General features: G+C 37.2%; 2 protein-coding genes across 2 annotated transcripts; one reads left to right on the top strand and one right to left on the bottom strand.

The window, feature by feature from the left end:
- Positions 1–12: 12 nt before the first annotated feature.
- On the top strand, positions 13–9,779 carry rpap2 (RNA polymerase II associated protein 2; the record flags this gene model as incomplete). Its single annotated transcript, XM_073858266.1, has 9 exons — positions 13–108; positions 191–256; positions 356–444; positions 573–608; positions 732–1,635; positions 3,100–3,191; positions 3,483–3,563; positions 4,711–4,779; positions 9,582–9,779. Coding segments are annotated over 9 exons (1,587 nt in total), but the record flags the coding sequence as incomplete, so codon positions are not given.
- A 1,577-nt stretch (positions 9,780–11,356) lies between these two features.
- Positions 11,357–15,445, bottom strand: gfi1aa (growth factor independent 1A transcription repressor a). Its single transcript, XM_055202649.2, has 7 exons — positions 15,272–15,445; positions 13,380–13,545; positions 13,084–13,281; positions 12,607–12,989; positions 12,080–12,217; positions 11,840–12,005; positions 11,357–11,718 (listed from the first exon to the last, which is right to left on the bottom strand). Exons 2-7 carry the CDS (start codon positions 13,483–13,485, stop codon positions 11,540–11,542), a joined length of 1,170 nt encoding a protein of 389 aa, XP_055058624.1. The 5' UTR covers positions 13,486–13,545; positions 15,272–15,445; the 3' UTR covers positions 11,357–11,539.
- Between the last annotated feature and the right edge of the window lie 472 nt (positions 15,446–15,917).

Raw genomic sequence — 15,917 nt, 5'->3', positions numbered from 1 at the left:
GTGCTGTAGGTATTGCACATCACTCCTGCCAACTACAAAGACACAGTAGAAGAACGGTCTATAGCAAAACTGTGTGGATATCCTCTTTGTTCAAATAAACTCACCAATGTAAGAACAAATTTTATTAATCTGACCTAATAGCATTTAAATGATCTACATGCAGTTAGTTTATTAAATAAATACATTCCAGGTACCAACTCAGCAGTTTAAAATTTCCACCAAGACCAATAAAGTCTATGATATCACAGAGCGTAAGGTATGAATTTGATTTTCAATGCATTGTCTTTTTGAAATTGTAATAATCCGATTCAACAGAAGCAAACAAGTTCATTTATTTTGTGTTCAATTCATTCAGTGCTTTTGCAGTAATTTCTGCTACAAAGCCTCCAAATGTTTTGAACTCCAGATACCAAAAACTCCACTTTGGCTCAGAAAGGAAGAAAGGTAATGTGTATGTTAAATGAATATGAATAATTTATTTGTTGTATATCAATAATCATATTATATTATTTTATTTTATATAAAAAATTCTACATTTTCAAAAAAACATGCTTATTTATTTTTTATAAAAGGCCTCCTGAGATTAACCTGATGAAAGAAGGAGACAGGTTTGTATGCAGTTTTTGTAATTTCTCATGTAAGAGCTGTTTTCCAGAAAGTTCATATTTTCAGAAAACTTGTGGATTGTAGCTGTATAAAATATAACTGAATTTATCCGTGTATCTCTGCAGAGGCAGCTCAGGGCAAGAAGTAAAATTGAAAGACAAGCCTATAACAGAAGCCGACATTGAGGATCCTGTCCCAAACGTTGCTGAGCCATCGAAGGACTTGTTTCCCTGTAGTCAGAGTGACAGCAGTGACACTGAACAAGACTTTGTTTCCAGTGTGGTTTCTAGGCGACATAAACATGCACGGGTACATTGGGGTAAACTGCCCAAGAGAGATGGACAGAGTGATCATGATGAGCCAAGCGGTGAACAGAAGCAGTCTGCACGTTCGCAAGACCCTCCACCACAGAAGGACCCAGAAGGATCCAGCACAGATTGTCTGCCTACACCAGATAAAGTCACATCTGTTGACTCGAATGTTGAAAAAACTGGGGAGCTTTTGAAACAGTGTCATCTAGAGGACAGTCACAATGTGACTAACCCTTCCCGGCTTGAGATTGAAAACACTGCCCTTTCTTCTGGTGGTCTTAACATTACTCAGGTGGGGATGAGTAAGAGAGGAGTTGCAGGCCTCAAAGATCTGTTAAAGGATCATAAAAAAGCTAAATCAGCTCCTAAAGCCATCAGTCTGTGCCTGTTAGAGCGTCTAAGACAAACCTTTATGGAATGGAGAACTGAAGAAACCATAAAGTTTCTTTATGGTCCAGATCACGTTTCAGAGCCTACGGCACAACAAGCAGAAGACTGTGAAGAGGAGCTGGATGAAGATGACCTGGATGAGGGCGAGGTGCTGAAGGTCTTAGGACAATCAGGTGGAGAGCCTGCCAGACCCAGTGCACCTGCTCCTGATTTTGAAAAGCTGCGAAAAGAGACTGAGCAGATGGAGATGAAAGTGAAGGAGTTTTATGAAGGAGTTTGTGTCCTGCCTGAGGAGCCAGAGTCGTTCAAAAAAAGTGTTCACACAGAGGTGAGAAATTTAGCATTTCTTTAAAGGACAAGTTCGGTATTTTACACTTAAAGCCCTGTTTTCGGATTGTTTATGATGAAGTGGAGGAGTTTTGGCTGGAGTTTGGACGTGTGATGCTGGTCCGAGAATTTTCGGGTGTTTCTTATATCACCTCCCACCTCTATAATGGCTTTATAGGTGCACAGGAACAATCCTTCCTAAAATGCATTAAACTTTTGTTTACAAAGACGTGAAACTCACCGAGTGGTCAGGGATGTTCACTTATATGCTCACACAAAAATCGCTGCAAAAGACGCATTCCAACAGGTTTTATCGTAGTTTTTGTCCAACTCCATTGACTTGTATTAGATGTGCTGTTAGGTATGGTATTACTCTGCGCCGGGAACGTTGTTTGTATTCTTGCAATTGGCAAAGGCGGATTATCGCCACCAACTGGGCTGGAGTGTCTATTATTCAAACTCTCAACGGAAGAATATACGGGTGTGAGGCGTTTGGAAAAATAGGTTCACAAGTTTACAACGAATGCTAAAACACGTGTTGGAAAGCATCTTTTGCAGCGATTTTTGTGTGAGCATATCAGTGAACACCCCTGACCACTCGGTGAGTTTCACGTCTTTGTAAACGAAAGCTTAATGCATTTTAGGAAGGATTGTTCCTGTGCACCTATACACACATTTTAGACATGGGAGGTGAAACAACAAACACCCGAAAATTCTTGGGGCAGCCGCATATGTCGAAATTTCAGTCAAAACCGTTCCATTTCATCATAAACAATCTGAAAACAGGGCTTTAGGTGTAAAATACCGAACTTGTCCTTTAAAACATTTGCTCAAAAAATGTATAAAATTTTTTGAAAGTTGGTCATGGCATATAACTGAATATGTGATTAAAGAGAAAGTGGGGTTGGAACCTGATTCCTATTTTTTTCTTTAAAAAAAAAGCAATTTAGTGTTGTGTCCTTTATTGCAGGTTGCTTAAAGGGATAGTTCACCCAAAAATGAAATTCTGTCATCATTTACTCACTCTCATGTTGTTACAAACCTGTATAAATTTCTTTTTGATGATCACAAAGGAAGTTATTTCGAGGAATGTTTGTAACTAAACTGTTCATGAGTCCCATTCACTTCTATAGTATTCTTTTTTCCTACTATGTATGTAAATGGGGCTCATGATCGGTTTGGTTAAAAACATTCCTAAAAATATCTTATTCCTATTCATCAAAACAAAGAAATTTATACAGGTTTGTAACAACACAAGAGTGATTAAATGATGACAGAATTTTAATTTTTTGTTAAACTATCCCTTTAAGCACCCAAATAATAAAGTTGTTTTTGTAGTCTGTAGTTACTTTAACAGACCTGTTGTGGGTGCTGCATCCAAGCATATTGGACATCGTAATAAGAAATTAGCAGCATTTCTCATTCATTTTTGCTGTGCGTGTTCTTCATTGAAATTTTCCTACAGGACAGTGGGAAGGATCCTCCTCTTCCTTTAGTTGATTCACATGCACAGCACCTGATTCAAAAACGCATTGTTGTGGAGAAGCTCAGCAGAAGGTCAGCGTTTATAAGCAGTTTGTGAAGTTTCAGACACTTTTTATGTATGCATTTCATAGACCGTTTTATCCAAAGCGATTTATAAGCCATTCCAAATATACGTTAGTTTGTTCCCTGGTACTCAAAACTATTCATTTGTCAGCTCTATGCCCTGTCAGTTAAACTATTTAAAGCTAACTTAACTATACTTATGGATCGTGTATGTCTGCTCAGTCCAGTAGTTTGTACCAAACTCATATTATGCTTCATTCAGTGTGATATTTAACATAACCTTCTTGTCTCTTTCCTAAGTTTGAGAGATGTTGTGGGACCCCTGTGCTTAACAATAAGTGATGTCATCAATGACATCAATAATCTGGTCAGGACTTTCAGGTGAGCTACATCACACACTGAGAGATCTGGGATAAGGAATTTTTCATACTGACAAAAATTATTTACGATTGATTTCAGAACAATTCTGTGGTTTTCCTGTGTTCCACCTTTTCCAAACAATGACAACAATGATTTTTAAACTGGGAAAAGCATACAGGCCAGTGTAAAATCAGTGTTTATGTTTGTCTATCAATGGACCTTTTTGGCATGAACCACAAGGATTTCGTTTCACAAATCATAAATTGTAATTGGCAACAGAGGTGGTGTCAACAGGAAGTAGTGTGTCACACTATGAAGGTGATTTACCATGTTACTGAAGGGGCACTTCACCCTTGGATTGAACCTGCTTCCAGGAATTCAGTTTCTCCTGTTAAGGGCCACCAAATCCAAGCATCTTGTCTACAAAGACACAACACTGATTAAAGCAATTTGACTTTGATCAGGGTTCCCACGGGTCCTTGAAATCCTTGAAAGTTTGTGAATCTGAGGGAAACAATTCAAGGCCCTGGGAAGTTTTTAAAATATACATACATAGATACAGGTCATTGAAAGTGCTTGAATCTTTTTATGCAAGAAGTTTTCTGGAAAAAAATCCATATTATTCCCTGTGTAGTGTAGTGTTCCCTTCTCAGGGAACGTGACGCTGGGTCTCCCTTGCCATACCTACTGCGCCCTTGTAAAACCGTCTTTGGCAATATTTCAGATAGCGATATAATTCCTGGCTCTGACATCACCCTGTCTTTATCGTTAAGCCTCACCATTGGTTGAATTTGATACACACATTCAGACGAACTTACCCCTGGAGGCCCCCCTAAAGTGTCACGGCAGTGACGCAGCGTGAGTTCCCTCGAAAGGAAACTTTAACACTGTATCTTAAAATGTAACACGATGTAACCTTGCTCTCACTTGAAATGTGTCCCCACATTTAGTCCTTGAATTTGAGGGTATTGGACCTGGAAAATCCTTGAACGGTCCTTGAATTTAAAGTCAACTAAGGTGTGGGAACCCTGATTGATATTGCAAGTTTATTTCCCTATAAAGTGCAAGTCCTTATGACTGACATCTAGTGATTTTCTTTTAGATCAATAAGTGCATTTTTGAATTGCGATTGATTGTTTTAATTTAAATAATTGTTCTTGTATTTTAGGTTTACAAACACAAATATCATTCACAAAAGCCCCGAATGGACTTTAATTGCAGTGGTTCTTCTTTCAGCGTAAGTATCACATGAAGACTATTTTGTACCATAGAACCAAAGCAGAAGCCACATTTCAATGTTATTTTATCTGTTTATACCTTCAATGTGAAAATGTTTTGCTCGGTTTGTGGACATGAGTGATACCTAAAAATGTGCACCATGTCATTTTGTTTCATGTATCAGATTAACAATTTTCATTATTTATAATGCTAATTAACCCATCCTGCACTTTTTGTCCATAGCACAAAGTTGCACAGCATTATATAACCCTTATGGGTAACACTTTATTATAATGTTCATGATTTAACATTAGTTAATGTATTAACTAACATGAACAAACCATGAGCAATACATTTGTTACAGTATTTATTCATCTTTGTTAATGTTAGTTAATAGAAATAAAGCTGTTCATTGTTTGTTCATGTTAGTTCACGGTGCATTAACTAACATTAACCAAATTTGAATAAAGTATTAGTAATTGTTGAAATTAACATTAATAAAGATTAATAAATGCTGCACAAGTGCAGTTCATCATTAGTTCATGTTAACTAATGTAGTTAACTTATGTTAATTAATGAACATTATAATAAAGTGTTACCGTTTTAAAAAACATGCCTTACTAAAAACATTACTCGTGTGCATTTTGAGGACAAACAAAGGGCACTGATTTATTTTAAGATATGTCAGTGCAAGTTGTTTTCAGTTTGGACAGCTCTTACATTTATTTTAGTTTAGGACTAGTCTAATCCCTGTCCGGGATACTGCCCCATCACTGATAAACCTGTATACAGGGTTCCCACGGGTCCTTGAAATCCTTGAAAGTTTGTGAATCTTGGGGGAAAAATTCAAGGCCCTGGAAAGTTTTGAAAATATACATACATAGATACAGGTAATTGAAAGTGCTTGAATCTATTTTATGCAAGAAGTTTTCTGGGAAAAAAATCCATATTATTCCCTGAGTAGTGTAGGATAATATCATAAAAGTTCTAGACTTTTTAAGCACACCTGCTAAACTATTCGCTATCTTCTGTATGCGAATGTTGATTCATACCAAAATGCTTTTTTGCATAGTTGTGTTTGACACATTAAAACGTCTCGGGTTACGTATGTAACTATTGTTCCTTGAGAAGGGAACGAGGCGCTGCGTCTCCCTTGCCATTCTTCCTGCGTCACTGTAACGCCGTCTTTGGCAAAATTTCAGATAGCTATATACTTCTTGGATTCCGCGTCACCCTGTCTTTGTCGTTAAGCCTCATCATTGGTTGAATTTGATATACACATTCAGACGCACCCATCGAAAGGGAACTGTAAACATGGATCTTAAAATGTAACACGATGTAACCTTGCTCTCACTTGAAATATGTCCCCGCATTTAGTCCTTGAATTTGAGGGTATTAGACCTGGAAAGTCATTGAAAGGTCCTTGAATTTGAATTTAACTAAGGTGTGGGAACCCTGTGTAAAAATTTCTTTTCTCTGCTAAACACAAACAGATCTTGGGCACCATTCACTTTCCTATAATTTTTTCCTACCATGTCCCCCAGATCTGCTCGGTTAAACATTCTATAAAATTTCTTAATTTGTATTCAGCAGAACAAAGAAAGTTAAGTTTCAAGATTTAAACTGAACGTTTTTAACATCTTGAGTAAATGATAATTTCCATCTTTAAAGTGATAGTTCGGCCAAAAATTATATTAAACCCATGATTTACTCACCCCCAAGCCCTCCGAGATGCACACGTCCATCGCCCCCCAGACAAACTTATTTTCAGACATTTTAGAAAATTATAACGTTTTAAATGTGGATATTTCTACAACGAAACTGCGTGGATTACCCTCACAAGGACTTTCTTTATGATTGTGGAGCCGTTTGGATTTATTTTGTGAAGGATGGATGCACATTTTTTGGAATTGAAGGTCGTGGACCCCATAACTTCATATTTGATTAACCGAAAGATCTAAAACATTTTCCAAAACAACCGAAAATGTCATCGTCTGAAAAACGATGGACACATGCATCCCAGACGGCTCCGGGGTGAGCAAATCATGGGTTCAATATCATTTTTGGCTGGACTATCCCTCCAAGATTTAAAAGGGTTGATCAATGCAATGAATGAGCAATAATAATAATAGTGAGGTGATGCCCTAACCCTTCTCCACCAACATCGACAGCAAATCTGCAATTGTGGATTTAGATTGCTTACAAGTTCCAGCCAGGTTTTCATCTCAACATATCCTGTATCTTTTGGATGTTAAACAGGTCTTCAGATTACTAAGCTAATTATCTACTACTGCTTGGTTTTCACCATTGCTCATGCATGGGAAAGTGCCACATGTGTTGGTGTTTGTCCTTAGAGGTCAGCACGAATTTTCCCCAACCCCACGCTAACGTCTACGCGTATAAAAACTCGGATTATTGCAATTGCAGATAATGCTTTAGGTTTATCTTTTGATGACTGTTGATTGGGGCTTTATGGCATCTCGGTGGCCTGCTGTGCTCTGACAGTGAAAGTATGTGGAGGGAAGATGAACAGCTGGAGGGCCTGACTTTACCAAGAGTACAGGAACAGTGCTGAGGAAATCAGGGAGCATTGTTTTCTCTTTGGGAACACACACTCTGCGAAGCTATGAGACGTGTGATTTATGTCTGTGTGTATATGATTTGGAAGCATTTGCTTGATTTTCAAAGTTAATGTTTGCCTAATTGATAAAGATTTGTGCTTCTATTGAGGACCTTTCATTGCATTGCATTACATTACATTAATACATTTACCAAAAGCTTTCATCCAAAGCCATTTACTGGGAATTTACACCACATATTTTTTAGGGAATTCATGCATTCCCTGGGAATCAAACCCGTGATCTTGGTGTTGCAAGCTCTTATAAATGAGGCTTATAAATGATGTCTGAGTTTTAATGCAGTTGGCAGACACTTATCCAAGGGGACTCCCTGTGCATTAAAGCATATGTTGTTATCAGAGTATGTGGGATTGAATCTGAGATATTTTTCAGGCTTTTTAACCGTAGACAATCACTGTAACTAGTTAGTAATGTAGCACACAGTGTTCACAGCTTTAGCATGCTTCTAGTCTTCTAGTAGTGATTGGTAAAGAAAACGTGTGTGTGTGTAAGTGTGTAAGTGTGTGTGTTTGGCAGAAATGGCAACAAAATCATGTTTGTACTGTGCCAGGTGGCATGTATGACTTCCCTGAGGTTTATGAATGCTTGACAGAGCTCCTAAACTCTGAGGAAAGATCCGTGCTGCTCCCTGTCTGTGTCAACATGAGCTCATACTGTATCTTATCACGGCCTGATTGCCGTGGATCCGTGATGTTGGAGAAACAGCATGGGAAACATTCCACCTGAAAAGCCGACACACAAGCCAGAGTAAACAACTCTCAATTTAAAGATCTGCCTAAAACATGGCTTTGATTTATTATTGACTGGCTGCTGCATGATTTCAGCGTTTGTTCATCTGAAACAGCTTTGTTTGTTCACGTTTTATGCCAGCAAGAGAATATGCTTCAGCTGGTTATAGATTGTGCTGTTTTGAGAGCACATACTTGTTTTTGTGTATGCTTTTTAATAACATGCGATAATTCATAGACTATAATAAATGACACACCACGTGTGGTGTGATGAGAAATACGTTTATTTGGCTTGACGATTATTAGAGAGAATTTTTCCTGACAGAGGATTATTTTTTTTAAATAACAATTTGCACTTTAGTGCCTTAACTTAAAGGGACATTCCACTTTTTTTGAAAATATGCTCATTTTCCAGCTCGCCTAGAGTTAAACATTTGATTGTTATCGTTTTGGAATCCATTCAGCTGATCTCCAGGTCTGGCGCTACCACTTTTAGTACACAATGTAACTACAAAAGAGTCAAGTTTTAAATAAGAAAAATATTGAAAGTCTTTTTTCATTTTTTTGCGCGATGCTAATGGTCTAATCAGATTTAATGGATTGTGCTAAGCTATGCTAAAAGTGGTAGCGCCGGACCCGGAGATCAGCTGAATGGATTCCAGAACCGTGGGAATCAAATGTTTGACACAATGGGAGCTGGAAAATGAGCATATTTTCAAAAAAAGTGGAATGTCCCTTTAAGAGAAATATTTAAAACTATAAAAATATTATAACTTGAATAACATTATAATGTGTGAAATTGTGTCTCGATTTAAAGCAACCAATCGATTTCTTTATCAATAACACAACTTTGATTGTATCTGTTGCTTGTTTTATGATTTCATATTTAATGATCTCAGGCCGTTTTAGGTAGTGTGTTTTTGTCTGCTCATCTTCATTAGGTTTCGGGACCCATTTGAAGCTTTCAATCTGTTTATCAGCAGAGAGCCTGTTATTTTCCCTTCATGAATAATTTGAATCCGCACTTCTCTCTGCCTTATGTCAGGTGTGCTATTGGCCTGTGGTCTTTTGTCGAGAGCAGTTAAATAATAGATAAAGCAAGAGAAACAGTAGAACAGGTTGAATCCGAGCTACTGCAATAACCCATTTTCCTCTTAGGAAAAAATACTATGGATGGGTGACCTCTGAAACAAGTCTCAAACATGTGTTTGTACTATTCTAGTTTGCACTGAGTCATTTTTTTTCTTGGAATAGTTTACTCAACTTCTGGATAAAGCATAAAAGTATTTATGATCTAGGATGGATAAAGAATCCGTCTCTAATTCCTTGTAGGATGTTTATATTTGTAGCCAACAGTAGAAGAGACAATTATGAAAATTAAATCATTTTTATTACCTATATTGTCTGATTATTATACTTTGAGGCACTAATGCCAAACACTGTTTGTTTTGTAGGTTAACAGAAGTGTCACCCCTGCTGAGGGAGTCAATGACAAGTCCGTCATCACTGGAGTACATTTCCTCTTTGATGAGAGAGTTGAAACTAAAGGATGAAGATCTACACAGCCTTGTGTTGCTCTTCAAACCTCAAATCACCCCACAAGTATAATGTACTGATTCACAATTTATTTAAATAAATGCCTGTCTGTCAGACATGTGAATAATTTTAAAAATCTGAACTAACAGAAAGCTAACATTTTGTTGAAAAGGCAGGGTTTGGTAAGGCCAATTCACACTGATCCAACAATTTGTTGGAGTTTGTTGGGTCAGTATGAAACCCGTGTTGGCAGTTGTTGGATCAAAATAAATAAGACTAGAATGTTGGGGTTTGTTGGCGTTGGATCAGTGTGAATTGGCCTGTAGATCAAAAAGGTGTGAATCTTGCATATAAAAGAAGAGTCAATTCAGTGTTTAATTGGGAAATCTTGAAAGCTCTCTTATATTGCATTTAGATATAACCTAAAATTACCCTTTGGGATCTTTGATGGATCTTTGTTTTTGTTTTGTTGTTAAATATTGCTCTCTTTTGTTTGGCACAGAAGTTTATATTGTGCAAACAGGGAATATTATGTTTATAAAAACCATCAAATACCTATGTCCCATCTAATCTCCTAACTGATTTTTTTAAAGACCAGTGACCTCATTTATAAAGCGTGCGTATGCACAGATTTGATCGTACGCAAAAAATCCAAAGTCCATATTTATAAAAACGTATCTTTGTCTTTAACGTGGAAAAGTGCTTAGCGTCACGTCAGGGTCTGAGTAGACGTACGCACTTTTGCTTGTCCGAATCCTGCAGGTTTTTGGAAGAAAAAAAACATTACTGCTACTTAAAAAGGATTTAAACATTGGCAGGTGCGTTCTATGTGTGAATGACATTAATTAGGCATCGTTTAAATGCAGATATTTGAAACTATTTAGCTGCACATCATTTGGGATCTATAGATTTCACATCTATACGAACATTTTCTGTGCGCACGTTCGTTTTATGAATCACACGTACGCACTTTTGAAAAGTGAACTTAAGATCAAATTTAGGACGTTTTCTGCGCAGCATTTTTATAAATGAGGCCACATGATCCTCATTTATAAAGCGTGGTTACGCAGAGATTTGATCGTAAATTGTGCGTACCCAAAAATCCACAGCAAAGTTAATATTTATAAAAACTTATCTTTGCTTTGACGTGGAACAGTGCAGCGTCACATCAGGGTCTGAGCAGACTTATGCTTGTCTGATTGGAAATATAGACTATAAGACATTCTTGCTGCCGGAAAATAATTTAAACATTGACAGGTGCTCCTTTATATGTCAATGACAATGATAAGGCATCGTTTAAAGGCAGAATTTCAAGCTCATTTGCGATTTTAAAATCTCGCGTAATGCTTACGCGCCATTTTTATGTGTAGTGTATCGGCTACATATCGTTTTATGAATCACCCGTGCGCACTTTTAAGAAATTCAAATTTAGGAAGTTTCTTAAGCAGTATTTAAATTAACAAAACATCAAAGGCGACATCATTTTTTCCCTTAATAACATAGTGCTTGACTAAAGTAGCCTATTAGATTGAAATGCAAACACTAAAGATTTTTATTAAAAATGTTGTGCATTTTTATTTTTTTTAATATTTGCATATAGGTTCTACACCTATATCATATGTTTCCTTTAATCAGCAACCCACTTTAATGTAGACCTAATTAAATGTCTGGTAAAAGTAAAAATGCTATAAAATTATAATTTGTGCATCAGTTTATTCAAATTTTGCAGAAAAAGTTCACATCTTGTTATAAAATGCGTCAAATAAATTAATTGGGCAATTAAACAAATAAAAAACACACACAACATAACCCGTCTAATTTTACAACCTATAGTGTCAAAGCAAATAAAAATAGTTATTTTATTGTCTGTACTGTCTTATTTTAGACCATGCTGCGTTTCTTTATGTCTCCTCAGATCTACTTTACGCTGAAAGCCTTTGCTACAAAGATCACATCCAAACGGCTTGAATCCCGTGTGCTTTCTGCTGTGTGTGATGAGGTTTGAACTCTGACTGAAGGCCTTGCCACACACTTGACACTTGTGCGGCTTTTCACCTAAAAACAAGGAAGAAAGAATTGTAGTCAAGTTGCTACAATTGTTTGTTTTTGTTTTTTGTCGAAAATGCAAGCATATGCAGTATAGGTCACATTCAGTGTAATGTGTATTACAATGCACCTGTGTGAATGAACGTGTGTTTCTTCATATCTGATTTCTGGTGAAATCGTTTGCCGCAGTACTGACAGGGGTATGGTCTCGTGTCAGAATGAATGAGAAGGTGCGTGGATAAAGTGGACGACCTCTTGAAGCTTTTGTCGCAAATTTTGCAGCTGAAGACTCTCTCCTGGCGTAAAAAAAGTAATAAGTAGGAGTCTGTAATAGGGTTCATAAATTAATATAACGTAAATGCGAGCCTACTTGTGAATGGACAGCTTTATGTTGCTCCAGGCTGACCGCGTGGCCGAACGTTTTGCCGCAAATTTCACACGCGAAAGGCCTCGTGCCGCTGTGAGATCGTCGCACGTGAACCTCCAACCCATGAGGAGTCGAAAACACCTGTTTGAAAGAGTAACATTATTTGTTTGTTGCTTAAATGTTTAAAATCGTTTTGTAGGCTATATAAATATAATTGTCTACGCATGAATTTCTTTACGTATCCATTTTTTCGTTTACAAAATGAATGCTTTGGACCAGAGAGGGATGGAAAAGCCCGATAACTCCTTATAATAGCCGACATTAAGCATCCCTGGTAGAACCTTATGAATTGTAAAAAAAAGTGTGGGGGGGTGCAGATCTTTAAAATTTATAAAAAAAACATAATATTTAATTAAAACATCCGCCACTATACTTTTAATCGCATTATAATTTTGTTATTTCATGTGTTTTTTATTATTTTACTTATAAATAAGAATAAAAATTAAACCAAAGACATTGATTTCTGGTACCTTAGTGCATTTTATGCATTTGTACGATGCGTTTAGTTGAAGTCGGCTGCACAGTATATTCGAATCGGAATCAATCTCTGATCCTTTATTTGACATCTTGAAATCTGCGTAAAAGCTGCTATCCATCAGGTTAGTGTTCAGAGAGCCATAGTCCTGATAAAATCGGCCGGGTTGAGTTGGTTCAATGAGTAGATGAGAACCCGGCCTCCTTTCCATGGCATCAAACAACCCCATTGATGTCTCTGAATCAGGGACAGGAACACGACTGCAAGACTGAATAAGGTGCCTAAGCTCGGTTGTTGAATGTGCCCAAACATACGGGCGGAAAGACATGTCGAAAGGCTGAGAGTCGTCTGGAGATGGCACGGGGCATTTATCCATATCTGTGAAATGTATTTTAAGTAACGAATTAATATCCCCTTCACAATCATTATAGCTTAATATCAATGAGCTTTCCCATACTAAAAACATACCAACCTGGAGAGTCTCTTGATGACAGAGGTCTCCAAAAGTCCTCATAGTCCGATGAGCGGTCACACACACTGCCCTCGCAGCTCAGTGGAGATTGTTGAGAGGATTGATCCGCAGTGCACACCATGCTGGCTTTTGGGGAATGGTTACCCGGATCCTCGCCCGCATCCACTGTGTTCTCAGAGACCTGTACAATTTGACTTTCTAAACACAGTCAAATCCACAATACATTACCCAACACAATTAACTTATCATATTGATCTGTAATTTAAATGTCTAATTAGGCTAATACGGAGGCCTACCTGGGCATGTATAAAGTTTCTCAATTTGGATGTAGTTGTCGTCCAGATAACGGGGTTGGTGATAACTGTGCGCCCGTTTGCTCTTCACCAAAAACGACCTCGGCATGTTTACTCTTCGTTATCAGGTTCAGGGTCACCAATCACTCACGGCACTCCAATCCTATACCTGAAAGTGCCGCAAAGTTGATTTGAACGCCATGCAAATGCACCGGTGTGAATAAATACACCTGATCATTACAGAACTTACTCAAAAATCTCTATCAATCAAAACTAACGCAAAGCGAATTCAAGTCAAGTTGCTTTACAGCACACTTTGTTATTGTGTTCGTCTGCAACTTGATCTCAAAGCCTTATTTAGTAAACCGATCTCATTCTGCATGATATATCAGTCTCACGTCATGGATGCACACACGTCCAAGTAACAGACTGAAAATGGAAACCATGGTATTATTGCCCACACAGTATAACTAATTGGTTTAGTTTTGGTCCATAATAACCTGATGTCGAGGCTAGAAGAACATTAAAGGGATAGTTCACAAAAAAAATCTGTCATAATTTACACATTCTCATGTTGTTACAAACCTCTATACATTTCTTTGTTCTGATGAACACAAAGGAAGATATTTTGAGAAATGTTTGTAACCAAACCGTTTGTGGACCCCATTTCCATAGTACACTGTAAAAAATGATGTGTTAATTTTTTACACATTGTGTGTGTGATGCCATTTAACGCGTTATTCATGTTAAAATAAATGAAAGGGACAAGTTGTGCTAAAAACAGTGATGGGAGTAATGCATTATACAAAGTAATGCCGTTACTGTAATTCCACTACTTTTAGCAGTAATGAGCATGAAACGAAGTTTTTTTTTAAATCAAGTAGGCCTAATGCAGTTACAATTACTGAAATTTAAATGAGTTCATTACTCGCGTTACTCTATTTTTTACGAAAAATGAACACTTGCAGACAAGACATTTCTGACCTTATGTTGCAGGACCGTGGGCGGCACAATGAATAATAACACGGAAGGTCAACACAAAAAAATGAACACATCATTTTTTACAGTGTAAGTAAAATACCGGTAATAAATGGTTTGGTTGCAAGCATTTCGCAGGGTGTCTTCCGTTGTGTTCATCAGAGGAAGGAGGTTTATCCAGGTTTGTGGCAACATTAGAGTGAGTAAATGATGACAGAATTTTCATTTTTGGGTGAACTATCCCTTTAAGTCCGAGCCCAATTAGACCATACGCAGTTTCAACAGACAATGTAGGCTTTTTGTTTTTTGCAACTCATGACATATTGACCAATAGGTATAGAATTACAAATATATGTCTTTCTCGTATTTGTACGGGGTTTATTTCGATATATTAAAATATTAATTGCTGTAGGTAGGCAATGTAGAAGTTAAAAATGTAGTAAATAGCTACAATTGTCTGTACAATAATGCACATATCTTACATTATTTAATAATCAATATATGCAATGTTGTTTAAAAACAACGTTTGATTTCAAAAAACAATAATAATCGACAGAAACACATTTTGTTATAAATGTTTTCAAAGGACTCGTTCTATCTGATTAAATTCGTCATTTAGAGATAAACTCGATTTAATTTCATGTGCATGGGAAAACTAAAGGGCACCGGCTGTGCGCACAAAATTATATTCAGAAGTTTCTCCACAATCTGACATACGTAAATGCATTACAAAATCCATGTTGACACACTTACCTTTCTCAGAATAAGTGACACATTATCCAAAGCGAAGAATTTATTTGCGTAAAGTTCAGATAATTGCGTACCCGTGTCTTATCGTATTGCCAGTAATGAATAAGCATTCACTGTAAGTTTGTTACGTGCTGAGTTTGAAGCGCAGTGATAACTTTCAGACTCACCTGTTGCGCTGTGCTCGTGCGCTCCGCTAGAGATGAACTGAAGCACTCGACCTGCCTCCGTTTTGAGCCTTAGCAGCCAAACACTCGCCTTAAATAGCCTTTAACTTCCTGAATGCGACCGTTTGATCATGTATGACAAACGTCTTGCCCCATTTCTATAGGTATCTCAGACTACATAACCTAGTGGAATGTAATCTGAAAGTGAAATGAAATGACGATTTTATAAACTACAATAGGTTTATAATGTCTGCTGATTCCTATAGACGCCCATATAGTGATCTAAATCAGATTAGGATTTTCGCTTGTTTGTGTGGGACGATTTTATATTTGTCCTAGGTGTGGTTTCTCAAATTGTTCTTACAGAAATAACATCTCAGCCAACGCTGGGCGTTTTTACATAGATTTGATGCATTTGTTGTCTTTTATTTGTGAGTTTTTAGAGTGAGTTGAGAAGTAAGTGAATGAAAGACTTTAAATAATGTGCAATCACAGCTGTAGGCCTACATACATTTAATATCTGTTGGGTTCATATCAAATCGATCAAATGGGGCTAGTAATGTTAAATATTTTAATATTGTTTCAACATCCATGTAAGTAAATATACAGTGTAGAATAATTTAGGTGAAAAAGGTGCACTAAAAACTTT

This window comes from Misgurnus anguillicaudatus, chromosome 2, assembly GCF_027580225.2.
Source record: "Misgurnus anguillicaudatus chromosome 2, ASM2758022v2, whole genome shotgun sequence".
Taxonomy (NCBI): domain Eukaryota; kingdom Metazoa; phylum Chordata; class Actinopteri; order Cypriniformes; family Cobitidae; genus Misgurnus; species Misgurnus anguillicaudatus.
The sequence above is the reverse complement of the archived record's forward strand: the minus strand, read 5'-3'. Positions and strand labels throughout refer to the sequence as shown.